This window comes from Natrix helvetica (assembly GCF_964273705.1).
Source record: "Natrix helvetica genome assembly, chromosome: 5".
NCBI classification, from domain to species: Eukaryota; Metazoa; Chordata; class Lepidosauria; order Squamata; family Natricidae; genus Natrix; species Natrix helvetica.
Window position 1 is genome coordinate 151,849,584 of NC_138551.1, and position 23,699 is coordinate 151,873,282.

Consider the following 23,699-nt stretch of genomic DNA (forward strand, 5'->3'; position numbering starts at 1 on the left):
AAAAACGCAAAGAAGTTTCCGATTTCCTTTACAGCCAAAATGATTACAAAATGATCTTGAGGATTACAAAAAGGATCCCTTTTCTCCATTTTTTTCCTCTTAATCCTCTAAATCCTGAGTGTATTTTTTTTTCTTTCTTGCTTCATGCGAAATGAAAATGACTGGGATTGTGTATCCCCCCCCTCCACCTCGCAGGGTTGTTGTTGTCAATAGGAAAATAGGAGGAGGAAGGACTACTAGATACGTTCGCCGCCTTGAATTATTTCTAACAGTAATGGAATTAAAAAATCTAATAAAAATAAAACAACTTTTGAGCATTCCTAATGTTTGGAAAAGGAAAGTTTAAAAAATTGACACATCCTATAAATTCTATCAATTTATTTATTTATTTATTTTATTTCTTAGATTTTTAGACCGCCCCTCTCCCAAAAAGGGATCTATATCTATCTCTTTATCCATCCATCCATCCATCCATCTATCTATCTCTTATCTTTATCTGTCTATATCTCCATCCATCCATCCATCTATCTCTTATCTTTATCTATCTTTTATCTCTTTCCATCCATCCATCTCTTATCTTTATCTATCTATCTATATCTCTTTATCTATCCATCCATCCATCTGTCTCTTATCTTTATCTATATCTCTATCTATCTATCCATCCACCCATCCATCTATCTCTTATCTTTATATCTCTTTATCCATCCATCCATCTCTTATCTTTATCTATCTATCTATATCTCTATCCAGCTATCCATTTCTTATCTTTATCTATCTATATATCTCTATCCATCCATCCATCTCTTTTCTTTATCTATCTATATATCCATCCTTCCATCCATCCATCCATCCATCCATCTCTATCATCTATCTATCTATCTATCTATCTATCTATCTATCTATCTATCTATCTATCTATCTATCTAATCTCTTTATCCATCCATCCATCCATCTATCTCTTATCTTTATCTATCTGTCCGTCTGTCTATATCTCTTGATCCATCCATCCACCAACTCTCTTTCTGTCCATCATCTCTATAAATGCCTATCCCCCTTCTCTCTATGCCTATCCCTCCCTCTGTGTGTGTGTGTGTATATATATATATGTATGTATGTGTGTAAGTATATAATATATACACAGAGACGTGTATATATGCTAGCCTTTGTATCATACTTGTGAGTGTATATATGTGTGTATACACATACACACATACATGTATACACATAGAGACAAACACTTTCCTGTGTGTGTACATATAGATGCATATTTATCATCCATCCATGATGTATGTATAGAGGCATGTGCATATACGCTTGTATGTATACATGCAGGCATATATGTCCATAAAACATGTATATACACACAGAGGCATACATGCAGATACACGTGTGTGTGTATGTATGTCTATACACACATGTAGAGAGAACCTGCATGTAGGCGTGTAGCTTATGTGCGCGCTCTTGCGCATGCGTGTACACCACCCCCCGCAGACGCGGGACTCTCATTAAGCCGGCGCCCCTCCCTTTCAGAGCCGGCGGTGGGCGGGGCCTCCTCCGAGCGTGCCTTCCCTGACGTCGGCCGAGGCCCCGCCTCTGCAGGGACGCGGTGACGTAAGCGCGCCCGCCCGCCCTTGCTGCCCAGGCGAGGAGACCCCGCAGCGAGCTGCCAACGCCCGGCGGAGCAGCGCTGTGAGGTAAGAAGGCGGCGGCGACGGGATTCTCGGCCCGGTCGGCTGAGGGAGGGAGGGAAGGCAGGCAGGAGGGCGAAGGCCAGCCGGGCGGCCTCTCTCTGCGGTACGTCTCCCGACGGGGGAACAGAAGCTCCGTCGTTCTCCCTCCACCGCCTCAGCCTTTTGTGGGGGAGGGGAGCTCGGCCCTCTCCCGAGGGGGGGGGGCGCGCTTACTGTGAGGGGGAGGGGGACGCCGGCTCCTGTGTTTGCGGGGGGGGGGAGACGACGGCGTCGACGGCGACTACAACGCCCATCCTCCCCGGGGCCTGGCCTCGCGCTGGGACGGGGATGATGGGACCTGGGGTACCCCGGTTGGGAAAGAGGGGAAGGGGGGGACTTGCTGCTCTTCATTTCCCCCCCCCCAACCCGCTGCTAGGTGTGCCCCCCACCCCCTCCTCACAGCAGGGCGGCCGGGGAGGATGGGCGTTGGAGTTCAGGGAGGGAGGGGGAGCAATGTATTTTGTGGGGCGAGGAGACGCCCCTCCAAGGTGGGGGGAGGGAGGTAGAGGGGGGGTCATGCTGTGACTCCCACTCTGCTTTTCCCCCTCCCCGACCGCTCCAGGAAGGGGGCGAAGGGGCCCGGAAGACCATAGAGAGCAGGGCCTCGGGAGGGATCGGCCTCTTCCGGCGCTGGAGGAGGGGGGGAAGAATAGGGGGAGGGGTCCTGGTCCTCCCAACTGCTTTCCCAGCGTCCTTGGCGGCGGATGGGAAGAGAGGCCTCCTTTCCTTCCTTCTCTCCCTCCCTTTTCTCCCTTCCCTCTTTCTTTCCTCCATCTACTCCTCCTTTCCTTCCGTCTCCCTTCCTTCCTTCCCCCTTCCTCCCTTATCTCTTCTCCTTTCCTTCCCTTTGATTAAGCCCTCCCTCCCTTCCTCATCTCTTTTACTTCCCTTCCTTTCTTTTCTCTCCTCCCTCTTCCTTCCCCCTTCCTCCCTCATCTCTTCTCCTTTTCTTCTGCTCTCCTTCCTTCTTCCTTCCTTCCCCTTCCTTTCTCATTTCTCCTCCTCCTTCCCTTCCTTCCTTTGCCCCTCTTCCTTAAACCCTCCCTCCCTTCTTTCCTCATCTCTTCTCCTTCCTTTCCTCTCCCTCTTCCTTCTCCCTTCTTTCCTCTTCTCCTTTTCTTCTCCTTTCCTTCCTTCCTCCCTTATCTCCTTCCTTCCCCTTTCCTTCCTCATATCTTCTCCTTTCCGTTCCTTCCCCTCCCTCCCACCCACCCCTTCCTTCCTGTCTCCTTCCTTTTCCAATTTTCTATGGTTCTATTATTTTTATTTGCTTTAAAGCAATTAAGGCTGGCTGGGGAATTCTGGGAGTTGAAGTCCAGAAGAAAACCTCCAAGGTCCCTTCCAGCCCTAGAATTCTAACAGGGAAAACTGGCCACCGACACGTGCAAAGATGGGGCTGGTTGAGGATGTTTAGGAAAAGGGGGCAGTTTGGGGGGATTTTGCCCATTTCCGCTGGGCTGCACCCTGAGGCCGAAGGCAACCCAGCTCAAAGTCTCCCCATTAAAATCTCAACAGGTTTAAACATGCACAGAGTGCTGGGAATCCAGTTCAGGGCTCGCTTGCGTTGAATGAGAATGTTAGTTATGAAGGTTTTTTTGCACTGGGGCAATTAATTAAAACTCCAATTAATTCCTGCTGGAAATAGCCTGACCAGTACAGTACTGTAGGTATGTTGCATATGCCCAAAATGTAATGGCTACCTCAGGGCTCTCTCCAAACCTGGCCATTTTCAGACTTGTGGAGTTCAGCTCCCAGCCAGCCATGCAGCCAAATCCACAAGTCTTCAAAGTTGCTAAGTTTGGAGACTGCCTGGTGGGAGATCCCTGACTGGCACTTTGGACATCTTTCCTTTTTATCCGGATGGCAGCAGGCAAAATGGCAGCATTTGAGCGATTGACGGGAAGCTTTGCTCCTTTTCCCCATTCAAATTTACCTCTGGGAGATCTTCTGTGGCTTTTGAACCCCAGTGTCTCAAGGATGGGTGTGGAGCATTGAATTTCATAGGTTGAAAAAGGCAGGATTTATACCATGTCATCACTAACTTGAATACCTTGCATGATATTTCCCAAGATCAGAAGGAAAGGGATTATAAAAGCTAGTTAAACCATATCTGATTTAAATAGCACTATGCGCTACATTAGGGAAGATTTCCCACCCCCACCATTTTAATCCAATAGAATTTGTTTTCTTGGTCTAGGTCTAGGATAAAGAATAACTAATGCCTTTAATTTAGAAATAATTCAGCATAAATACAGATTATACAGTTATATATCAGTAACTGGTATTTAAGCAAGCCAGTTATGGGAATCATAAAACTGGATTCTCTCATATAATGATATAGTGTGTGTTGAATTGGAGCATTTTTTTAAACAATTAGTTTTTCTACCTATTCAAATGAAAATTGGCTCACCTGTAATGTGGAAATGATAGTCCTTTAATGATTGCTTAGATGTGTATAATATTTGTGGACAGCTAAGGCAGTGATGTCTCCTTGGTGTTCTTTGAAAGTGAATTCAATATATAATATGTCTCGTAATGCTCTGTCTAATACTTGGTTTAGGTCAATATTTTGCATTCACATTTTATTTTCAATCTAAAATTGCGTCCCCCGGAGTGATAGATGGAATTTGGACATTCTGATTAAAGGCACCATGGACGCTTGCCTTCTTTGCAAATTGACTTTGAAGAGCTCTCTGTATAACATAAAGTTTATGTCTTGTTTTTAAGCTGCAAACTCCCCTAATGTAGAAAAAAACTGTCAATTAGAAAGTCCCCGTTTCGTAGGCCATCTGTTCTGGGAATGCAGAAGAATCTTCCCCATCTAAGAAAGAGTTTCTCTGTTCCTTGACATACGAAGCACTCCAGATGTGCTACACCACCCATCACTAAGGTTTTATTACTATCCAGATTGGTGGGGTGGGGTGGGCTGAATTGTGTGAAGGAAAGAGACGGGGAGGTTTCGAATGTAAGCCTGGCCCGAGATGGCATTGGGAGCCCTTCGAATATCTTTCCTGATTTGAATGTTGACCTCAGACAGGAGAAGGAGTGGGTGGGCTTAAGGGCCTGCACAGTTTCTGCTTGCCTGTCCCAGCCCATGTTTGCGTGGTTGGGAGACAGGCACGAAGCAGGAGAGCCAATCCCTTGAGGGATTGCAAATCGACTTTTGTTTGTGGTCGCTTACGCTTTAAAATGTCCTTTTTGTATGCGCATGCACAGAGAGCTGGGAAATTTCTGCCCATCGGTTTGTGTTGGCGAGTGGAAGCTCCGTTGATTTGTCCTTGGTCATCATATTCCTTTGTGTTGATTGGTCTCTGATCGGTCATTTGGACAATACCACTTAGGTATTCCCCCTTTTTTGGAAAATTGTGTTCAAACATGTCATGCTAAAAACCTCTCAGGGGTTGTTAAACTTCTGTCCAGAATATGCAATAAATAGTTGTTCAGTCCCAGTTTAAATACCAAGAAATGGACAGCAATAATTAAATTTGCTAATCTTATAGTATTCGGCAGTTACTGAGATTGTACATATGCTAAGAATTAGCTATCACTTCATACTGGATGTAGGGTGTCCAATCTCTACCATATTGTATGCTCGCTCTATCTATCTATCTATCTATCTATCTATCTATCTATCTATCTATCTATCTATCTATCTATCTATCGTTTGTGGAGAAAGCAGTCTTATAATTTCAAGATTAGTTCCCTAAAATGGCTTTTGCAATTGACTGATGGGAATTTTGTCAATGCTGATGATGTTCCAGTGGTGCTCCAGATGTTTTGGGATTGCACCCAAGGTGCCTATTACCATTGGTACTATCTTTGCTTTCTTTTGCCACAGTTCTCCTTCTGTTTGCAGATATTTGTTATTTTATGACTTTGTCCACTTCTTCCTCTTCTATTCTTCTGTCTCTAGGCATTATCCACAATCCAGATTCACTTATTTTTTTGTCTTTCTTATCAATAGTTGTTACATCTGGGATGTTATGTGGCAGGTTGATTGTCTGTTTAAATTCTAAAGCCTTAGAACACTAGTTTCTTCATTTTCTATGACTGGTTAAATTTTTTAAAAATGCTCATTTTAAACTTCTCTGACCAGTGGAGATCCAGATATTTGTTCTTGATGAGGTGCTGTATAAATTACTCATTTTTGTTTAGACTCTTTGAGAAAAGTTTTTTTCCCCATTCTAGGTGAAATGTAACAAATGTGAGTGAAAAATAACCAGAAGTGTATAAAATAGATGTTGTACCTCGTGGAGAGTAAAGTTGGTGTATGGACACACAGATCAGGTTTACTGTGGCTGCATAACAGGCCTTCTGCAGAAGAAAACAATTATATATTCTCCGGAGATGTGTGATGAGACTAATAAGTTTTAACGAGCTTTTATTATGGTTATTATTTACTCCAATTCCCTAAAACCCTACATCAACAGTCCCCAGTACTTTTGCAGCTCTGCTTTCTTGTTGCCTGTTGGACGTTGAGAGAAACATGAAACCAAAGTTCAGTGATACAGTGGGACACTCCCACTAATAGGAGGGGCCCGTACAGTATTGCCAGTACTTGGTATAAATCTGTGCTGTTCAAAATAATTCATCTCTACATTTAAACGGTGAACCAGCCAACTTCTAAGAACTCCCAGGTTTCTTAGAAAGGCTGCTATTGAGGGAATAGGGCCATGCAAGTGTATGAACCTTGAAGATTTCATCAGAAAAAGAAGAAAACTGCTTCTTGTTTTCACACACACACCCCCCCCAAAGAACTGGAATCCCTTGAAGCAGAATTAAACATTTGCACAAGGATTTTGGTGTTGGTAGATTTCAACACCTTGAAAAAAACATGTTCCTTGGTGTGATGCACAAATGATAGAAATAAGCTGGGTTGCGATTGTTACCTCTTGAGTGCCTGCTTGCAAAAAACAGGAAGGAAAGTTCTTGTGGTTAAAAACCAAACTCTTAACTCTGGCATGAAGCTTAGTGCCAGTATGAATAATAAAAGTTTTACATTGAGCTGCACAATGTGTATGTTACACAATGTTAATGTAAGGCCTTGCCTTGCACTACACAAGCCCCTTGTTTCATATTCCTGCTTCATAGAAAAACCTGCACAGGACGTGTTATGCAAATGCTGGCATTTTCTGTTTGGGGGAAGAAAGAAAGCTTTCAGCTTCTTGTTAATCATGATTTGGGGCCTTTTCACCAATGTTTCTACCACCCAGGATCCCCTGAGAACAGCAGATTTTTCGTGGGATTTCCCGGAGCTTTCCTTACGAGGGAACAAAACTAAAGTATAATTCAGAATCTTATAATCAGCTAGATTATGTGAGGGAAATTGGTTTTAATCTCCCCTTCATGCTCCCATTCTCTTACTGTAGCTGGATTTCTTGAGAGGCCTGTACAGAAAGTGCAATAAGAAATGACAACACGTTTTCTACCCCTCACGTAATAACCTGACTTCCTGTTTTTATTTTTCCAGATTAATTTTGGACCTGATAATAGCAACAAATTTGAACTATGCAGACAATTAAGTGTGTGGTTGTGGGAGATGGCGCTGTTGGTAAAACATGTCTTCTAATTTCTTATACGACAAATAAATTTCCCTCTGAATATGTACCAACGGTGAGTAAAAGGTGGTATTTCTCTCTTCTCCCCCCCCCCCCCTTTGTTAACCTTTAATAAAGTTAAAGAACAGAGAATTACGGCACTGCTAATTAGACCTATATGTGTGAAATAAAACCTGTGCATGTGTTCAAAAGTGATAAGTGTGACGCAATTTTAGTTTAAGGGCTGCTTTTTTGGAATTTTTGCTTTGGGAATTGCTCATACGAATATTATACATCGGCATGATACTGCCAGCTTGTGCCATTTGCCAAAGTTTCACAAAACAAATGCCCACTGTCAAACTGCTTTACGACGAGATCAGAAGTCACCCTGAATACAGGAAGCGAAGGCTGAACTTCACAGTATCAGCCCTTAACATTTACCCTTTGCACTGAACATCTGAGGTGTCATGGTAATGGTTAGTAGAAACAATGGCTAGGCAGGTCTGGCAAAGCCTGTGAAGGAGGTGCTTAGCAACATGGATGAGTGAGCCTTAAAGGAGCCCACGTCCTTATCAAGACTTGGGTGTCTGCATTTGCACACCTCGACAAATGGATTAACTTGAGACTGCCAGAGGAGAGAATAGCCTTCAGTATATACCTGTGCAAGCAACTTGTGACCGCTTGGGCACTCTCGTTGCTCACTGACCTTGGTTGCCTTTTTGCAGACATTTCATTACCAAACTAGGTAGCAACATCAGTGCACCAAGGACCCCACCGTTAAACCTTGAGCTACAAATATCCTCTCGGTTGGGGACAGCGTGCTAAATAAATTTTCAAGCCTTCCAAAGGTGGCTTAATGCTTCCAATGAGGTTTTTGTTCTGCTCTGCTGGCTTGACAAAACTTTTTAAAGTGTTTGGCCCAGCACTAAAAGCAAGGTGTTTAGATTCAAATACTCAGCGGTAGTATTTAAACCTTGCTCAACCGCTACTGGAGATTTTGACCCAAAGTTCAGATGGATTAATAAATGGGGGCTAGTTGCACCTTTCCAAATTAGCGCCCTTTCAGGATCATATGTGAGTTCTGATGAGCTTCTTTACGTAAACAAAAGTAAGTTAATAACTGTTTGCCGTATGTTTAACCAGCATTAAATTAATATATATTTTCCCCTGGGTTGAACAACAGTGAAAAAGTGTGTTTATAGGAAATGATGCATCCTAAGTTGTATTTATCTTTTTTGTAATTGTTTCCAAAATGCACCACAAAATCCCCCCTCCAACCCCCACCCCAAGACTAGCTAGTATACATATGTGAATACTGACCTTAGTACATGTCCATCTGCTTAGTTTTATATTACTGATTAGATTAAATTGTTATATATTCCTGCCTTTTTATACACCACTCATGGCAGTGACCTTACCTAATTCTCCTGCCTCCCTAGTTTTCCCCACACCTTACGAAGTGGGTTTGGGTAGAGTGAGTGACTGGTTTTCAGGCCTAAGGAAAAGCTAGCACTCAAGTTTCCTGGTTTTTAAGCCAGCCTGTTCAAGTACATTTCAACTGCTTGGAAAGATTATTTAAATCAAGATCTTTAATCTATAACAACATTGTATTTTAAAAAGGCCTGCTTAGGTTCAGATGTCAGTCTGCTGGTTTCTCTTAAAAAAGAAACAAAGCCTTTGATTTGTAGGCGGGGAAACTTACAATATTGTAATTACAGGTAGACTTAATTGTTTGGTTAACAATAATGGTCCTGAATCGGGCAGTTTGGGTCCTATTGTTGTTAAGGATATATTTTGCTGATCAAATTAGCGATAGCCAACTTGGAAAGGGGTTTCCTCTCCCAACTAGATTAGACTGTTACTGAAGCCCACTACTGACGGCTGGACCCGTTCTGCTGGTTTATTACAGGTTTCCTATTTCTATATAAATAGTTGATTTGAGTCCCAGATATGCTTTATGTTTGGAAGATGAATGATTGACGCTGAAAGCTGTTCCTTGCCCCCCCCCCACCTTTTTTTAAAAACTCTGCAGGTGTTCGATAACTATGCTGTAACAGTGATGATTGGCGGGGAGCCGTACACCTTAGGCCTGTTTGATACCGCAGGTAACTTGCTTTTTAAGTCTGTCCATCCTTTGAGGAAGATGCCTTGTAGTTGCTGTAGCACAACTTGACTGGCTGTTGAAAAAACTTCGGTGTTTTTTTTTTTTTTTTAATTTAAATCTTCATTTATTGGGTGAGAATACAAGCAATCCCTTTGATTTTTGACTTGTGCTTGTGCCTTCAGTAACTTTGACAACCGTCTTCTGTTCCTCAATAAAGGATGCTCTCTTGATTCTGTCACAACCACATTTAGCACGCAGGCTCTACTAGCGTGTTTCTTCGTTTTGGAAAGTCTCCTAAGAACTTTGGGACGATCAGCGTGGACACCGCAAAGTCTTCCTGGGCATACACCGCATGCAGACTTTGGTGCCTTGCCAACTTCCTTAGTATAAAGCTATACAATCCTATTACCAGGTGGTGTTAGAGGCTGTATTGTACGCCAGCCTACCAGACATTGGACCATTTTCAGCGCCTTAAGCGGAAGCTTGCGCCGGAAGACGATAAAGCTTCAACGCATATGTGTGCCGAAAACCAGAGCGATATTACATCTGCCCAAAGCAATGTCACGTAAAGAATGCTAGTTTGTGTTGTGGCCCCTTTCCACCCCCTTTTCCCCCTTTGTTTATTAGTTCGTAAGCTGCTTTGGGAGCCTCTCTAGCAGAGGGAAGGAATAAAGCGTTCATTGGTGGATACCCTGTTCCTCCCAAAATAAGACCCCAAACTGGAAAATAAGCCCTAGCATGATTTTTCAGGATGCTCGTAATATAAGCCCTACCCCAAAAATAAGACCCCAGAAATTAAGATCGTCAACCAGACGGATGCATTTAGTACCGTATTTTCTAACCAGAAAATAAGCCCCACTGCTGCTTTTGGAGTAAAAATTAATATAAGGCCCAGTCTTATTTTCAGGGGAACACGGCAGTTCTTGCTTTTCTCCTGTATCCCTTTTAAAGTCCCTCCCAGCCTTCGCATTCGGTGAATGCATTGAGTGAATCTACCAGAATATCTTGGTTTGGGAAATGACATATACACGGGATGACTACAGCTGTCATTTCCTGCTTTGCATATCTCAAGAGAGAAAGGAAATTTTTAGGTACAGGAAGGTCCTCAGAAAGCAGAACCGCTAGTGATCGGCAGTATTACATTCATTTTACCAAGTGTCGCCTCGATCTTTTCACAGAAAGTGCAGCATGGCAGTATCTGTGTGTCTTGGCCTTGGAGTTAGGCCTTGACTTTTATTATCCTCACGAGTTAGCTCTGGTGTTGCCACTCTTCCTGTTAGAAGCAACAATCCGAAAGCGCAACTGTATTTTATTCTGGGAATGACATCCCAACTAATTTGCATGTTATCATCTTGGAGCTCTGAGTCACAAATGGGAAAGGGAGGGGTGCTTTCTCTTTGGAATACCCACAGCTTAAAGTTGGAGTCATCCCCCAAAAAAGGGAGGTACCATATTTTTCGGACTAGTAAGACGCACCGGAGTATAAGACACACCATGATTTTGAAGAGGTAAATTTTTAAAAAAAAGGTGTTTGCACTCTGGAGGCCTCCCAAACCCTCTGCACACTCTGTTTTTTGCACCCACAAAAAAGGAGGGTGGGCATGCAAAGCTTTGGGAGGCTTGTAGAGTGCTTCTGGGGAGGGCGGGGAGGGCAAAAACGGTCTGTTTTTTGCTCGTTTTTGCCCTCCCCAGCCCCCAAGAGCACTTTGCAGGCCTCCCAAACCCTCTGCACGTCCATTTTTGCAAAGGGGGGGGGGGTTCGTGAGGCCAAAAATGCTGTGTTCAGTGTATAAGATGCACCCAGATTTTCACCCTCTTTTGAGGGAAAAAGGTGCGTCTTATACTCTGAAAAATACGGTAATTTTGCTCGAATCTCTTCAGTAATATTTCTTTCTCATACCAATATATCAGAGCTAAAATTCTGAAGCCTTTGACAGATGTACCGGTGGTCCTCAACTTACAGCAGTTCGCTTAGTGACTGTTTGAAATTACGTCACTGAAAAAAGCGGCTTAGGACCATTTTTCACACTTACGACTGTTGCTGCATCTCCATGTTCACTTGATTTACAAATGAACGCTTGGCAACTGACTCATATTTACGACAGTCGCAGTGTCCCGGGGTCACATAATCCCGTTTTATTGACCACCTGTCGAGTTAAAATCAACGTGCAAGCCAGATTCACTTAATAACCATGTGACTAACAACTGAAGTGATTCGCTTCATAAACAGGACCAGGAAGATCATAAAATGGGGCAAAACTGACTTTAAACACATTTCTCACTTAGCAACATAAATGTTGGGCTCAATAGTCATACGTCACGGACTACCTGCAGTTATTTTATGGACGGATTGAGAACAAAAACAGAAGTTAGAAATAAATGGAGATCAGTGAAATACAGAAAATATGTTAAGACAGAGATGTAAACAATACGATGATTCTTACAAATGTGACTGTTAAGCCTTAATATTACTATTATATTCTTACTGGAAGAAATGTTAAGAGGGAGAAATGAATAGGTTTATTATGCTTATTACCATTGTAAGATTAGAGAATTAATACCAATGTAATGAAAACTGTAAATTCTGATTGCACAGAGATATTTGTACCCAGACGACACACTGTCCAATGGAAGATGAAATGTTCAAAAAAAAGAAAAAGAAAAAGGACACCTGTATACACCTGTGTGAAATGTTGTTCTCGTAGCCTTTCCTCCATCCCGAGACCAGGTTACTGATGTCAGTCTCCTTCGTTTGTTCCCTCCCCCAGGACAGGAAGATTATGACAGATTACGGCCCCTCAGCTACCCACAGACAGATGTCTTCCTGGTCTGCTTCTCTGTGGTCTCGCCCTCTTCGTTTGAAAATGTTAAGGAGAAGGTGAGGTGATTTGGGCTGCCTCCGTGGCAGATGTTTTTAATCCAAGGGGGTCATTGATGCTCTCTGAGCCTTGGGTGTTTCCTTGCAGATGTTTCATTAACCAAACTAGGTAATGTCATCAGACTGGCAACAGCAGCAGCCCTTAAACTTGTATACCGCTTCTTTACAGAGCTTTACAGCCCTCTCTTAAGCGGTTTACAGACTCGGCATACGGCTCCCAACTATCTGGGTCCTCATTTTAACGACTTCGGAAGGACGGAAGGCTGAGTCAGCCTTGAGCCAGTGGGAGATGCTAGCCTATAATCCTGCATTCTAACCACTGCGCCATCATGTCAGAATAGAATAGGGAGTAAAAGAGAGTAGGGAGTAAAAAGAACAGAACAGAGAAGAGAATAAGGAATAGAATAGAATAGCAATAAGAATAGAAGATAAGAGAATAAATATTGGAATGAAGAATAGAATAGAAAGTAGAATAGAATAGCAATAAGAATAGAAGAGAATAAATATTGGAATGAAGAATAGAATAGAAAGTAAAATAGAAGTAATAGAGTAAAGAAGAATAAATATTGGAATGAAAAATAGAATAGAATAGAATAGAAAGTAGAATAGAATAGCAATAAGAAGAGAAGAGAATAAATATTGGAATATAGAATAGAATAGAAAGTAAAATAGAAGTAATAGAGTAAAGAAGAATAAATATTGGAATGAACAATAGAATAGAATAGAATAGAAAGTAGAATAGAATAGCAATAAGAAGAGAAGAGAATAAATATTGGAATATAGAATAGAATAGAAAGTAGAATAGAAGTAATAAAGAAGAATAAATATTGGAATGAACATTAGAATAGAAAGTAGAATAGTAAGAAGAGAAGAGAATAAATATTGGAATGAAGAATAGAAAGTAAAATAGCAATAAGAATAGAAGAGAAGAGAATAAATATTGGAATGAAGAATAGAAAGTAAAATAGCAATAAGAATAGAAGAGAAGAGAATAAATATTGGAATGAAGAATAGAATAGAGAACAGAATAGAATAACAGGAAAATAATAGAATAGAGTAGAATAGTACAGTGTAGAGTGGGATAGAATAGAATAGAGAATAGAATAGCAATAGCTCTTAGACTTATATACTGTTTCACAATGCTTTACAGCCCTCTCTAAGCGGTTTACAGAGGCAGCATTATTGCCCCCAGCAATCTGGGTCCTCCTTTTACCGACCTCAGAATGGACGGAAAAGCTGAATCAACCTTGAGCCAGTCGGGATCGAACCTCGTGGCTGTGGGCAGAGTCAGATGCAACCATCCTGCATCCTAACCACCGCTCCACCGGGGGCGCTCATGATATTAGACCAGTTGGATGATGAAACACCTGCCAGAAAAAGAACCACAGTTAGAGAACAAATAAGGACCCCACAGTTCAATTCTGAGGCTTCAAATATTCTCTTCTGCCGTTGACTTTCAACCCTCACGGTAACAACCTAATGTCTCTCTCTGTGCGGTGATTTTTTTTTTTTAACCTGGTAACATTTTCCCCTCTCCAGTGGGTCCCCGAAATCACTCACCATTGTCCGAAGACTCCGTTTCTGCTCGTCGGGACCCAGATTGACCTCCGAGACGACCCCTCGACGATCGAGAAGCTCGCCAAGAATAAGCAGAAGCCCATCACTCCCGAGGCTGCGGAGAAACTGGCGCGGGACTTAAAAGCCGTCAAATACGTGGAATGCTCCGCGCTCACACAAGTAAGCCCCACCCACCCCTGTTTAAATCGATGTGCGTGGCTGTCGTTACGGGGAAGGGGAAGGGGGGGGGAATCTTCAGAGAGCGACGGGGTAAGTTCCGGCAGGTAAGTTCCTCTTGGAAGGGTCTCACCTTTGGTTTGTGTAGCTGCCTTCAGAAATTCTCAAGGTAGGGAACGGGAAAAAAAAAACCCATCGCTTGGGACAGTTTTGCACAAGGTGTTAAAAAAACAGGGAGATGAGCAAACGAAAAACAGCGTCACCGTGAATCAAACCATCAGCAACTCCCATCCATCCGTATTTTTAATTCCCCATTGATTTTGAAAACCCTTCATTGCAAGCGGAGCCGGCGTCTCAATATCCTTTGTATGATAAATTGGATAATTGCGGGAGGAGGAGGAGGAGGAACCGGTCGAAACGAGCGGGTTAAGCTAGTTGGGCAACTCAGAATCTCTTCTCGCCCCGAAAAGTTTTGTTTTTGTTTTTAACTCGGATGTTAACGATTTTTGTGGATGCAGATAGAAAGATTTTTTTTTTTAACGGGTGGCGTGTAGAATTTGGGTGCCCTGATCCTCGTGCCCTCCTCGCGCAGCCCCCCCAGAGAGAGAGAAAGAGGAAAGGATCAGGGGTGGGCAGGAGGCAGGGAGGGAGGCGATGGCAAACAGTCAAATTCATTTGTGGCAAATGGATTTGATCGTTTGGAAAAATTACCTGAGTTCCAAGGTGTGTCTCTCTTTTACAAACGCAGTGTCACAATTGCGAGATGTTGGCAGGAACTGAGCACCTTCCGGGAATTACGGAAGAGCCAAAGCACGGTATTAATACACAGTTTTGAACGACGGCCCTTGGAGTTCTCCCCCCCCCCCAGCGTCAAAAGGGTGGGGCAGGGAATACATTACCTTGACTTACGACCTCAATTGAGCTCAAAACCTCTGTCGCTGGATGAATTTTGCCCTATTTAACGCACTTTCTTGCCACCTTTCCCTGCAGTTATTAAGTTAGTCACACGGTCGTTAAGCGAACCCGGCTTCCCCATTGAATGTGCTTGTCCGAAGGGGATGGCACGACCCCAGGATGCTGCAACTGTCATAAACATGAGTTGCCAAGCATCTGGACTTTGGATCACATGGCCATGGGGGTGCCGTAGCAGTCATTTTTTTCAGTGCCGTCGTTACTTTGAACAGTCACAAGTCGAGGACTACCTGTAACTGAGCCCTGTTAAAACGTCAGGGAGGGAAAGCTTTGGAAGCTTTTTTTTTTTTCCCCCTCCAGGGGGGATGGAGATCAGGGATGTTTCCCCCCTGCTTGAACATTATTTTTTTGACAGCCAGGTTGGTATTTTGGAATGCAAAGCGTAAAATAAACCACGGAAATCGAGATGCGCACAGAGAAACTTAACTCTTGCCCTTGGCTTGGAAGGAAAGCCTTGGCAAATGTGGTTTAACGTTAGAAGAAAGTTGTTACTGTTTTAATGAACACAAGAGGAAATGAAAACACAAAACCAAACAGAAGTCAAAAGAAACCCAAGCACGTTTGAGGCAAGAAGTAATTTCAGCCTAGTTTTAAAATAAACTTCCAGCTCTCTAGTCTTCCTTCATTCCACGTTTTATGGCTGCCTACAGCCAAAGATAAATTCTTAATGCCATTCAAATGTCCCTCCTTGTTTTCTTAAAGATAGGATCACTAAAAAAAAAATGCCATTAATTAAATACTATTCTTAATCTGTTGAATGCTGCTGTATAAAAAGGGCAGATTAAACAAATGGGTAGGAAGTGGGAGATGTTTAGAACTACTTATGTGTAACACGAATGGCTTTTATCTCCTATATAAAAAAAACGTGCTGTATAGGAAAACCACTTCTAGTTTGTAGCACTCAATTTATTCTGAAACTATATAAACACTTTCTGAAACTATGTAAAGATTTGTAATAACCAAATGTAGCACAGTGTCAGTTATAAACAATTTAGAACCAATTGCAACGCTTTTAATAGGGGAATCATATATGTAAAGGTAAAGGTTCCCCTCGCACATCTGTGCCAGTCGTTCCTGACTCTAGGGGGCGGTGCTCACCTCTGTTTCAAAGCCGAAGAGCCAGCGCTGTCCAAAGTCGTCTCTGTGGTCATGTGGCCGGCATGACTCAGCTCCCGAAGGCGCACGGAATGCTGTTCCCTTCCCACCAAAGGTGGTTCCTATTTTTCTACTTGCATTTTTTACCTCCTTTCGAACTGCTAGGTTGGCAGAAGCTGGGACAAGTCACGGGAGCTCCCTTTGTTATGCAGTAATGCTAGGGATTCGAACCGCCAAACTGCTGACCTTTCTGATCGCGTCCCTACAGGATGGATGGATGGATAGATGATAGATAGATAGATAGATAGATAGATAGATAGATAGATAGATAGATAGATAAGATAGATGATAGATAAAATAGATTGATAAATGATAGATAGATAGATGATAGATAGATAAGATAGATAGATGATAGATAGGTAGGTAGGTAGGTAGGTAGGTAGGTAGATGATAGATAGATAATAGAGATAGATAGATAGATAGATAGATAGATAGATAAGATAGATAGATGATAGATAGATAAGATAAATAGATAGATGATAGATAGATAGATAGATAGATAGATAGATAGATAGATAGATAGATAGATAGATATTTATTTATTTGCTGGGAAATATCTGGTACGTAAATAGGAAAACTGATTCAATTGTTTGTTTCATGTCAGATGAGCTTCCTTATTAGGAGAAGTTGTTTAGTCCTAAAGCCCCAACATTTCATCCCCCCCACCCCCACCCCTTAGACAACTAGCATTTTGGAATGTCTTTTCATACATACAGGCACACCTCAACCATATTCTAAGGTTTTTGTGGAGACGGTGTCACGAGGGAAGAGAGCTTTGTGAACGTAAGGTTCGTAGAAGATCCTCGGCTCGTGCTGATCAGTCAATTTCATATCTCACAGTAGATTTAGACAGGCTCCGTTTTGTGTCAGTTGCGCCAGTTGGCTATGACGGCGGTGTTTCTTTTCTTAGAAAAGAGTCTGTTGCTGCTGCAGATCAGGACTTCGCGTGCTGATCTGACTATTGCAGACAGATGGAGGGCATTTTATTTGCAATTTCTCCCACCCACCCCCCTCCTCCTCCTCCTCCGTCTGCCTTATCGCTTGGATGTCTCCAATTGCTGGAGTTAACTGAGAATCTGTGGTTGAATTTCTCGTGCTGCCGAGCTGCCGTAGTTTTCCCTCCCTCCGCACCTCTCCCAGAAAATGGGGAGGGAGCTGTCTAAACACGAATGTAATTTGCTTCCTGTTGGAAGTACTAACGGGTTTCTTGGTAGCGAATTCACTGCCCAGTTGTACGGGAACAGCTGCTGGAAAGTGGATGCCTTCCTCTAATTTTACTCTTGCCTGTGGCAGGCTGAAATATTAAAACCAGAGGACAGATTATTTATTCATCCGTCGTATTTGTGTAGCCTCCCATCTGACGAGAGAGTAACTCTGGAGGAATGGGAGTTGGCTGAGAGTAGTAAGCGAACAAATCGGAAACGGCCACCCTTTGAGTAGCCGGTTCATCCCCTCCGCTGAATTTTGCTAACAAATCTTGAGTAGCAAATGTTGGTTGACCTAAGCTGGCCTTTTCACACTTGGTAGTGAAAACCCGGTTAGTTTCTACCAAGGGTGGAGAGCTGGCCAGTTGTAACTCTGGTTAAGAAACCATCATGGGGTTTGCAGAGCAGTACTCACAGTAAGTGCTCGTGAGTCGAACGGGCCTCGATATTCACAGCCACCTCCTATGCACACTCACAAAATCAGGTTGTTTTCTCCCCCTCTGTGAATGTGCCAAGACGTCCAATGTCACATTTTAAGTCAAGGCCTTACCATCATCATCATCATCATCATCTTTTAAGGACCCCATAATACCTTGCGGGGTGGAGTCTTTGGCAACTGAATGGAGCTAGCAGAGTGTTCAATGGCTGGATGCCTTTCCTGTCACCAGAGCGGAGTTTTTCCCCCAGCAGATATATCCTCATTCTGCCCAGAGAGAGAGAGAGAAATATCTGCCTCTCCCTAGGATCAAACTCCCAGCCTCCTGATGGTGAGGCAAGAGTTCCACCCCTAGGCCCCCATGCCCACACCTTGAGTAAAGACCTTCTATTTATACAAAAACTAGGGTCTTCAGGTAGAACGCGCGCAAATCCCTTCACTCGGCTCGCCTCTCCTTTCCTCCCTCCCGAGATCTACTTCCTGCCAAAAGTAAATCTGCTTTTACTGAACACCTTTTGTTCCCGAATGCTCTTTTGTATCTGCTTGTGTGTATGTGTGTGTGTGTGTCTCTCTCTCTAACCCTCTAACAAGGCTGCTATCTTTTTCTCCTCTCCCCTCTGTCTCTTATAGAGAGGTCTGAAGAATGTTTTTGATGAGGCTATCTTAGCCGCTCTCGAACCCCCGGAGACTCAACCCAAGCGGAAATGCTGTATATTCTAAAACCGTTTCCTCTTTTCTTTTTTTTTTCATTTTCTTTTTCTTCCCCCCCCCACCCGCCCGCCCGCCCCCCTTTTCCTTTTTTCTCGTTGCTGCTTCCTTCCTCTCTCCTGCCGTAGCAAGTTGGTTGAAAAAAAAACAAACAACAACAACACCGCCAATAAAACAAACCCTGAACGAAACGAAGGCCGTCGTCTTTGACTCCAATGTCTTTAGAGCAAACTCTGTATTAGCTTTCTGAGGTTTTGGGAAGGGATCAGAAACTGCTTTTTTTTTTTTTCCCTCTCCCCCACCTTCAAAAATAAATAAAATCGGGCGCGGCTGCGGAAGCGTGAAAATAGACCCGTTTTAAAATGTGCTTTTAGGGTTGCTGGCTCTCTTTAGCAGCCATGTGAGTTAGGTCACTCGAAGATGCCGTGGTAGCTTTGCTTTAGAATAACAATAAAAAATGGGGAGGAATAATTGAACAAGAAACTGGTAGGATTTTTATATCTGAAATGAAAAGGACTGTGCAATCTTATTTCTCTTTCTCCCACCCTCCCTGATCCTTCTCCTGTTCCCTTTTCTCTCTCTCTCTCTCTCTCTCTCTCAATTGTATTTGCATGATGATTGTATCTGACATACTGACCTGCAAGTAATACTAAAATGGTTTTTTCTCTCTCTCTGTGCAGTGGGGTTTTTGCTATACTTTTGGCTGTTTGTGGTGTCGTGCAGTGTTTGTTGGGGTACTTGGGGGGGGGGGTTGGATGTTTGGGGCACGGGCTCCTCTGACAATGGCCGACATCTGTTTTTCCGGTGACATGGTGATAAATCACTTTTGATTCCTTCTTAAAGCTTGCACTGTAAACATGTTAAAAGCTTTCTCGGCGGGGAAGGAAAAATATATATATATATATACTTTTTTTGATCTGTGTTGTCCAAAGGAAGGAAATGGATCTCCCATTGTAGCACCCTGAACATTTGAAAATTAAAAAGAAACGAGCTGTTTGTACACACTGCCTGATGAAGCATTATTCCTCTTTTTTTGGCATTCATTTTGCTTCTGTTTTTAACAGCGCTGCTTAGCTTAGTTTTATTTTCTCATGCTGGGCCTGGATTGGGTGACCAACTAGCTATTTCTATGAGTCCTCCTCCTTTGCCGCTTCCGTCACTGGTGGGACTCAAGGCGCTGGAGCAAACTTTGCGGGGAATAAAAGCCTCCCCCCCACCCCCCATTTCTGGCTTGCTTCTGATCTAACCGGGTTGAGAACTTTTCTCTGTACCCTTCAACACTTTCCTCCTTTTCTTTTCAAAGCCCCCCCCGGGGGTGTATAAACACACATGGCTTCTCCTCAAATGTGAAGTGTGACATCAGACACACTTGCTTTTATTCCTCCATGCACTCCCTGTAGAATCAGCGAGTGTCAGCTTCATGCGCTCTCTTTCTCTCTCTCTCTCTCTCTCTTCCTCTCTCTCTCTCCAAGATTTCCAAACTTGGGGGGGCTCCTAAGGTCTGCCAACTTTCTTGCCTTTTTAAGCCTTCCGGGGGGGGGCTTGCTTTCGCATTTCGCCGCTTTCCTCTTAACGCCGGCTCCCGTCCCAGGTCATTAAACCCATAGATCTACCCGGCTAGGAATATTGCTTCACAGCAGACGGAGTCCCCCCGTTTTTGTTTTTCTCCTCCTCCCGAAGTCGGCGTTTCATTTTGTCTTTTCTTTTCGATGGTTTTTTTCTTTTCTTAATTTCATTTACTTTTTTTAATACATAAATTCTGTTTGCTTTTGAATAAACCCAGACAATGAGACCTTCCCCTGTTCTCTCTGCCCCTTTTTCAGAAAGGCCTAAAGAATGTGTTTGACGAAGCAATTTTGGCCGCTTTGGAGCCCCCGGAACCGAAGAAGGGCCGCAGATGTGCGCTGCTATGAACGTCCGGCCTCTCGGCGGCCCCTCCTGCCAGCCTGGTGTTGATGTCATACTAAAAAAGCAATGTTGAAATCAAAACTAAAGAGTTCAGATTTTCCAATATTTTCGGTTTTTTTTTTTTAATTTTATTTTTGGGGGCAAAAGAAAAACGCCCTGCGCCCCATTTCCCCCATCAATCTCCCCGCGTCAAGAGGCAAATGCTACTACGCCTTTCCTCCTTCCAGTACCCTTCAGTTAGACTAATTCTTTTTTTTTTTAAACCAACATAGAGTAAGGTATCCCCACCCCGATTAGTAACGAAGGGGTTGTTTTGTTTGTTTACTGTTAAATTTTGTTCGTTTTTGTTTTTTCGAGATTCAGGCATGCTTAATTTTTATTTTTTATTTTGTCTTCTCCTTAATTCTCCAGCCTGTAAGCCTCCGGTCCCTATACCCCATTCCTGCTAGGCTGGGGCTCTCACATATTATTTTGCAGCCAGCTTACAAGCGAAGGGCAGGTGGGGTTGGGGGAGCCGGTTTCAATCCTGGGGGGCGGGGGGGCAGCTTCCGCTAACGAGACACTGTCCCCAAAACCGGGGGCTCCTTTTGAAGGGGGGGTGTTCAGCTCATCCCCCCCCGGAGCTGCCATCGCCTCTGATGTTGCCTTGGGTGTCTCGTTTTTTTCCCCCCCCTCGGGGGAAACCTCTGCCCACTCCTTTGCCGAAAACTCGCCCACATCGTCCGGCCAAACTCTTTTCTCTTTCCGTGCGCGCGTTGGTGTGTTTTGTGAAACACACTCGGGAGGCGGGGAGGGGGGAGAGAATCCCACCCGGTTTTGCCAATTGCTGATGTTTTGGGGCTGTATTCTTTATTTGGGGGGGGGGGGTTAGTTGAGTTTCAAGAATAACACCCCACCCCCCACCCCGAAATCTGGCGACAGAGAGGAGTTGTTAATGGAAAAAAGAGAAAAGAGCCTTTTTTTAAAAAAGTCTTGGGGAGTGGGGGTGTGTGTCTTACCCCTCTCTTGGTAAGCAGGGGTCAGCAATATTAGGCCTGTATCCGAAGTCTCCTGCTGCCCCAGCTGCCTTTGGAGTTTTGGAGACTCGGAGCCTAAGGAACTCACCTTCGTGGGTTTTCCATCGGAAGAGCAACCCAGAGGAGACGGTTATTTCGGCAGGGTGTCGTGTGATGCGATCAAACCAGCTCCCCCCCCCCTCCTTCCTCAGTCTCCCGCTGGGTAAGGAGGATCTTTTTTAACGCCACTGTCCATGGGGGGGGGGGGAATCTTCCCAAAATATACTCTGGCTTAAATAACTTTTTTCCCCAAATCTACTAAGATTCTAATTCTTGTAGATTCGTTAGTTGTTTGAACTGATGGGGTTTCCCCCCCCCCCACTTTTCTTTCTCTTTCTCCATGTCTGAGTTCTTTGTATATGCATATTTTTTTTTCCTCCAGATGTATTAAACATAAAAGTATCTTCACAAGCCCGGCTAAGCAGAATTTCTTCTTCCTACCCTTTTCCTTCCCTGGCACTCCTTGGCGCCTTTAAAAAAACAACAACAGCCCAACGTCGATTTAAAATTTGTCTCCGGCTGCAGGGGAGTCCAGATTTTTCCCCTCCCTCTCTCCCTCGTCTCCTGGAGAATCATTCAGGTCTCCGATGCCCTCCCTGCTGGACTGGGGGGACGGGGGACGGGGACTTCTTAGCTACATTTGCCGTGTTTGGTCACAGCAGGGCTGAAGGGCTCCTGTGCGATGTGAACCCTAACTTTGGAAGCCTTTGACTTCTTCCCCAAAGAATGAATCCCCCCAGCGGAGCAATTCCTGGTTTAAAGGCACCTCCCTCTCCCCCCCCCCATGGGGTTCCTTTACAAAACTCACACATGATGCTTCATTCCCGCTGCCCGTCGTTGTGTCCCTGACAGCACAACCTGCCTGGTGCCAACACGGACTCGGGTTTTCTTGGCAGCGTTTGAGAAAGTGAGTTTGCGCTTCTTTTCTTCCAGGGTGTCATTTGGGTTCCCCCAACACAAAACCCAGCTTTGCTTGGGAGAAAGTTTCAAGAGGGCTGACCGAGAGTGACGCTGTGGCCGTCATAAATACGAGACAGTTGCCGAGCGTCCGAACGTGGGATGCTGCAACAGCCATATGGGGGCGGGGGAGAGATCCCAAAGTCTCTTCTTTTCTCCAGATCCCCAACCCCAGTGACGTTGTTAACCTCAAACGGTCACTAAAGGACTACCTGTACGAAGAGGGATTGAAACACACACACAACACACACACACACACACACAGTGATATAGTGCTGTCTGATAGCCACTTCCTCATTTTGTTCAGAAAAAAAACGAGATTGGCCAATTGCTTCGCTTGCAAAAACTGCTGTTTTTGTTTAAAAAAAAAATTGCTTTGTTTTCAAACGAAACGTCCTTTCTCCGGCCCAGTTTCGTTTTTGAAAAGTTGGGGGGAGACTCGGATTGCAAAGCTGCTCTTTCGAAAAAGAACCACCAGATGGGGAAACCGAGTCGACTTAGCCAGCTCATTTGCCGTTTCCCCCCCCCCCTCCCACACACACTCCCACACACATACAATTTTGTTGTTGTGGGCTATGTAATTTCAGGGGAGGCCCTGCTGCATCTACTGTAGAAAACCTCCGATTCTATAGTCGTTTATATTTGCAGCATCTTTCCGTAGTAACCATGCTGGCTGCGTCCCCAGGACCGGAAGTTGTTTACATCCATGCTCTAAATGCATCAACAAGAGGCTTTGTGGAACGACCCACAACAGCTGGGCCCGGGTGTGTGTGGGGACCAGATTCTGCCAAGGGGAAATTCACTGGGGGTGGGTGGGGGGGAGTAAGGCTGCTGTTCTTTCAGAATCCGGGGTGACCCTTAAGTTGACAGGGGGTCGGTCTATCCATCCATCTATACTATACGTTATCCCTACCTATCATCTACCTGTCTCTCTGTCAACTATGTGTATCATCTATGAATCAATCTATGTCTCATCTATGTGCTTATCATCTATATCTTATCTGTGTCTATCCCCCATCTATTTTCTTCCCTCCCTCCTTTCCTCATCTATCCATTTTCCTTCCTTCCTTTTCCTTCTCCATCTAGCCATTTTCCTTCCTTCCTTTCCCCAAATATCCATTTTCCTTTTTTCCTTCCTTTCCCCATCTATCCATTTTCCTTCCTTCCTTTTCCCCAAATATCCATTTTCCCTCCTTCCCCATCTATCCATTTCCCTTCCTTCCTTTCCCCATCTATCCATTTTCCCTCCTTCCTTCCTTTCCTCATCTATCCATTTCCCTTCCTTCCTTTCCCCATCTATCCATTTTCCCTCCTTCCTTC

The 23,699-nt window shown here is 44.0% G+C and overlaps 2 protein-coding genes across 4 annotated transcripts in view; both read left to right on the forward strand.

The window, feature by feature from the left end:
- Window positions 1-23,699, forward strand: part of C1QC (complement C1q C chain) — a 326,718-nt gene that overhangs the window by 85,716 nt on the left and 217,303 nt on the right. The window lies entirely within an intron of this gene.
- CDC42 (cell division cycle 42) lies at window positions 1,538-21,833 on the forward strand. 3 transcript variants are annotated; one of them, XM_081955080.1, is made up of 6 exons: window positions 1,538-1,694; window positions 7,201-7,343; window positions 9,300-9,372; window positions 12,140-12,249; window positions 13,789-13,986; window positions 18,382-19,128. In XM_081955080.1, the coding sequence occupies exons 2-6, from the start codon at window positions 7,239-7,241 to the stop codon at window positions 18,469-18,471; spliced, it is 576 nt and encodes a 191-aa protein (XP_081811206.1). In that variant the 5' UTR covers window positions 1,538-1,694; window positions 7,201-7,238; the 3' UTR covers window positions 18,472-19,128. The 3 variants fall into 3 exon arrangements, with proteins under 3 accessions (XP_081811206.1, XP_081811204.1, XP_081811205.1); XM_081955078.1 differs by lacking the exon at window positions 18,382-19,128 and adding an exon at window positions 20,283-21,833 and having other exon boundaries at window positions 1,539-1,694; XM_081955079.1 differs by lacking the exon at window positions 18,382-19,128 and adding an exon at window positions 20,283-21,833 and having other exon boundaries at window positions 1,650-1,794.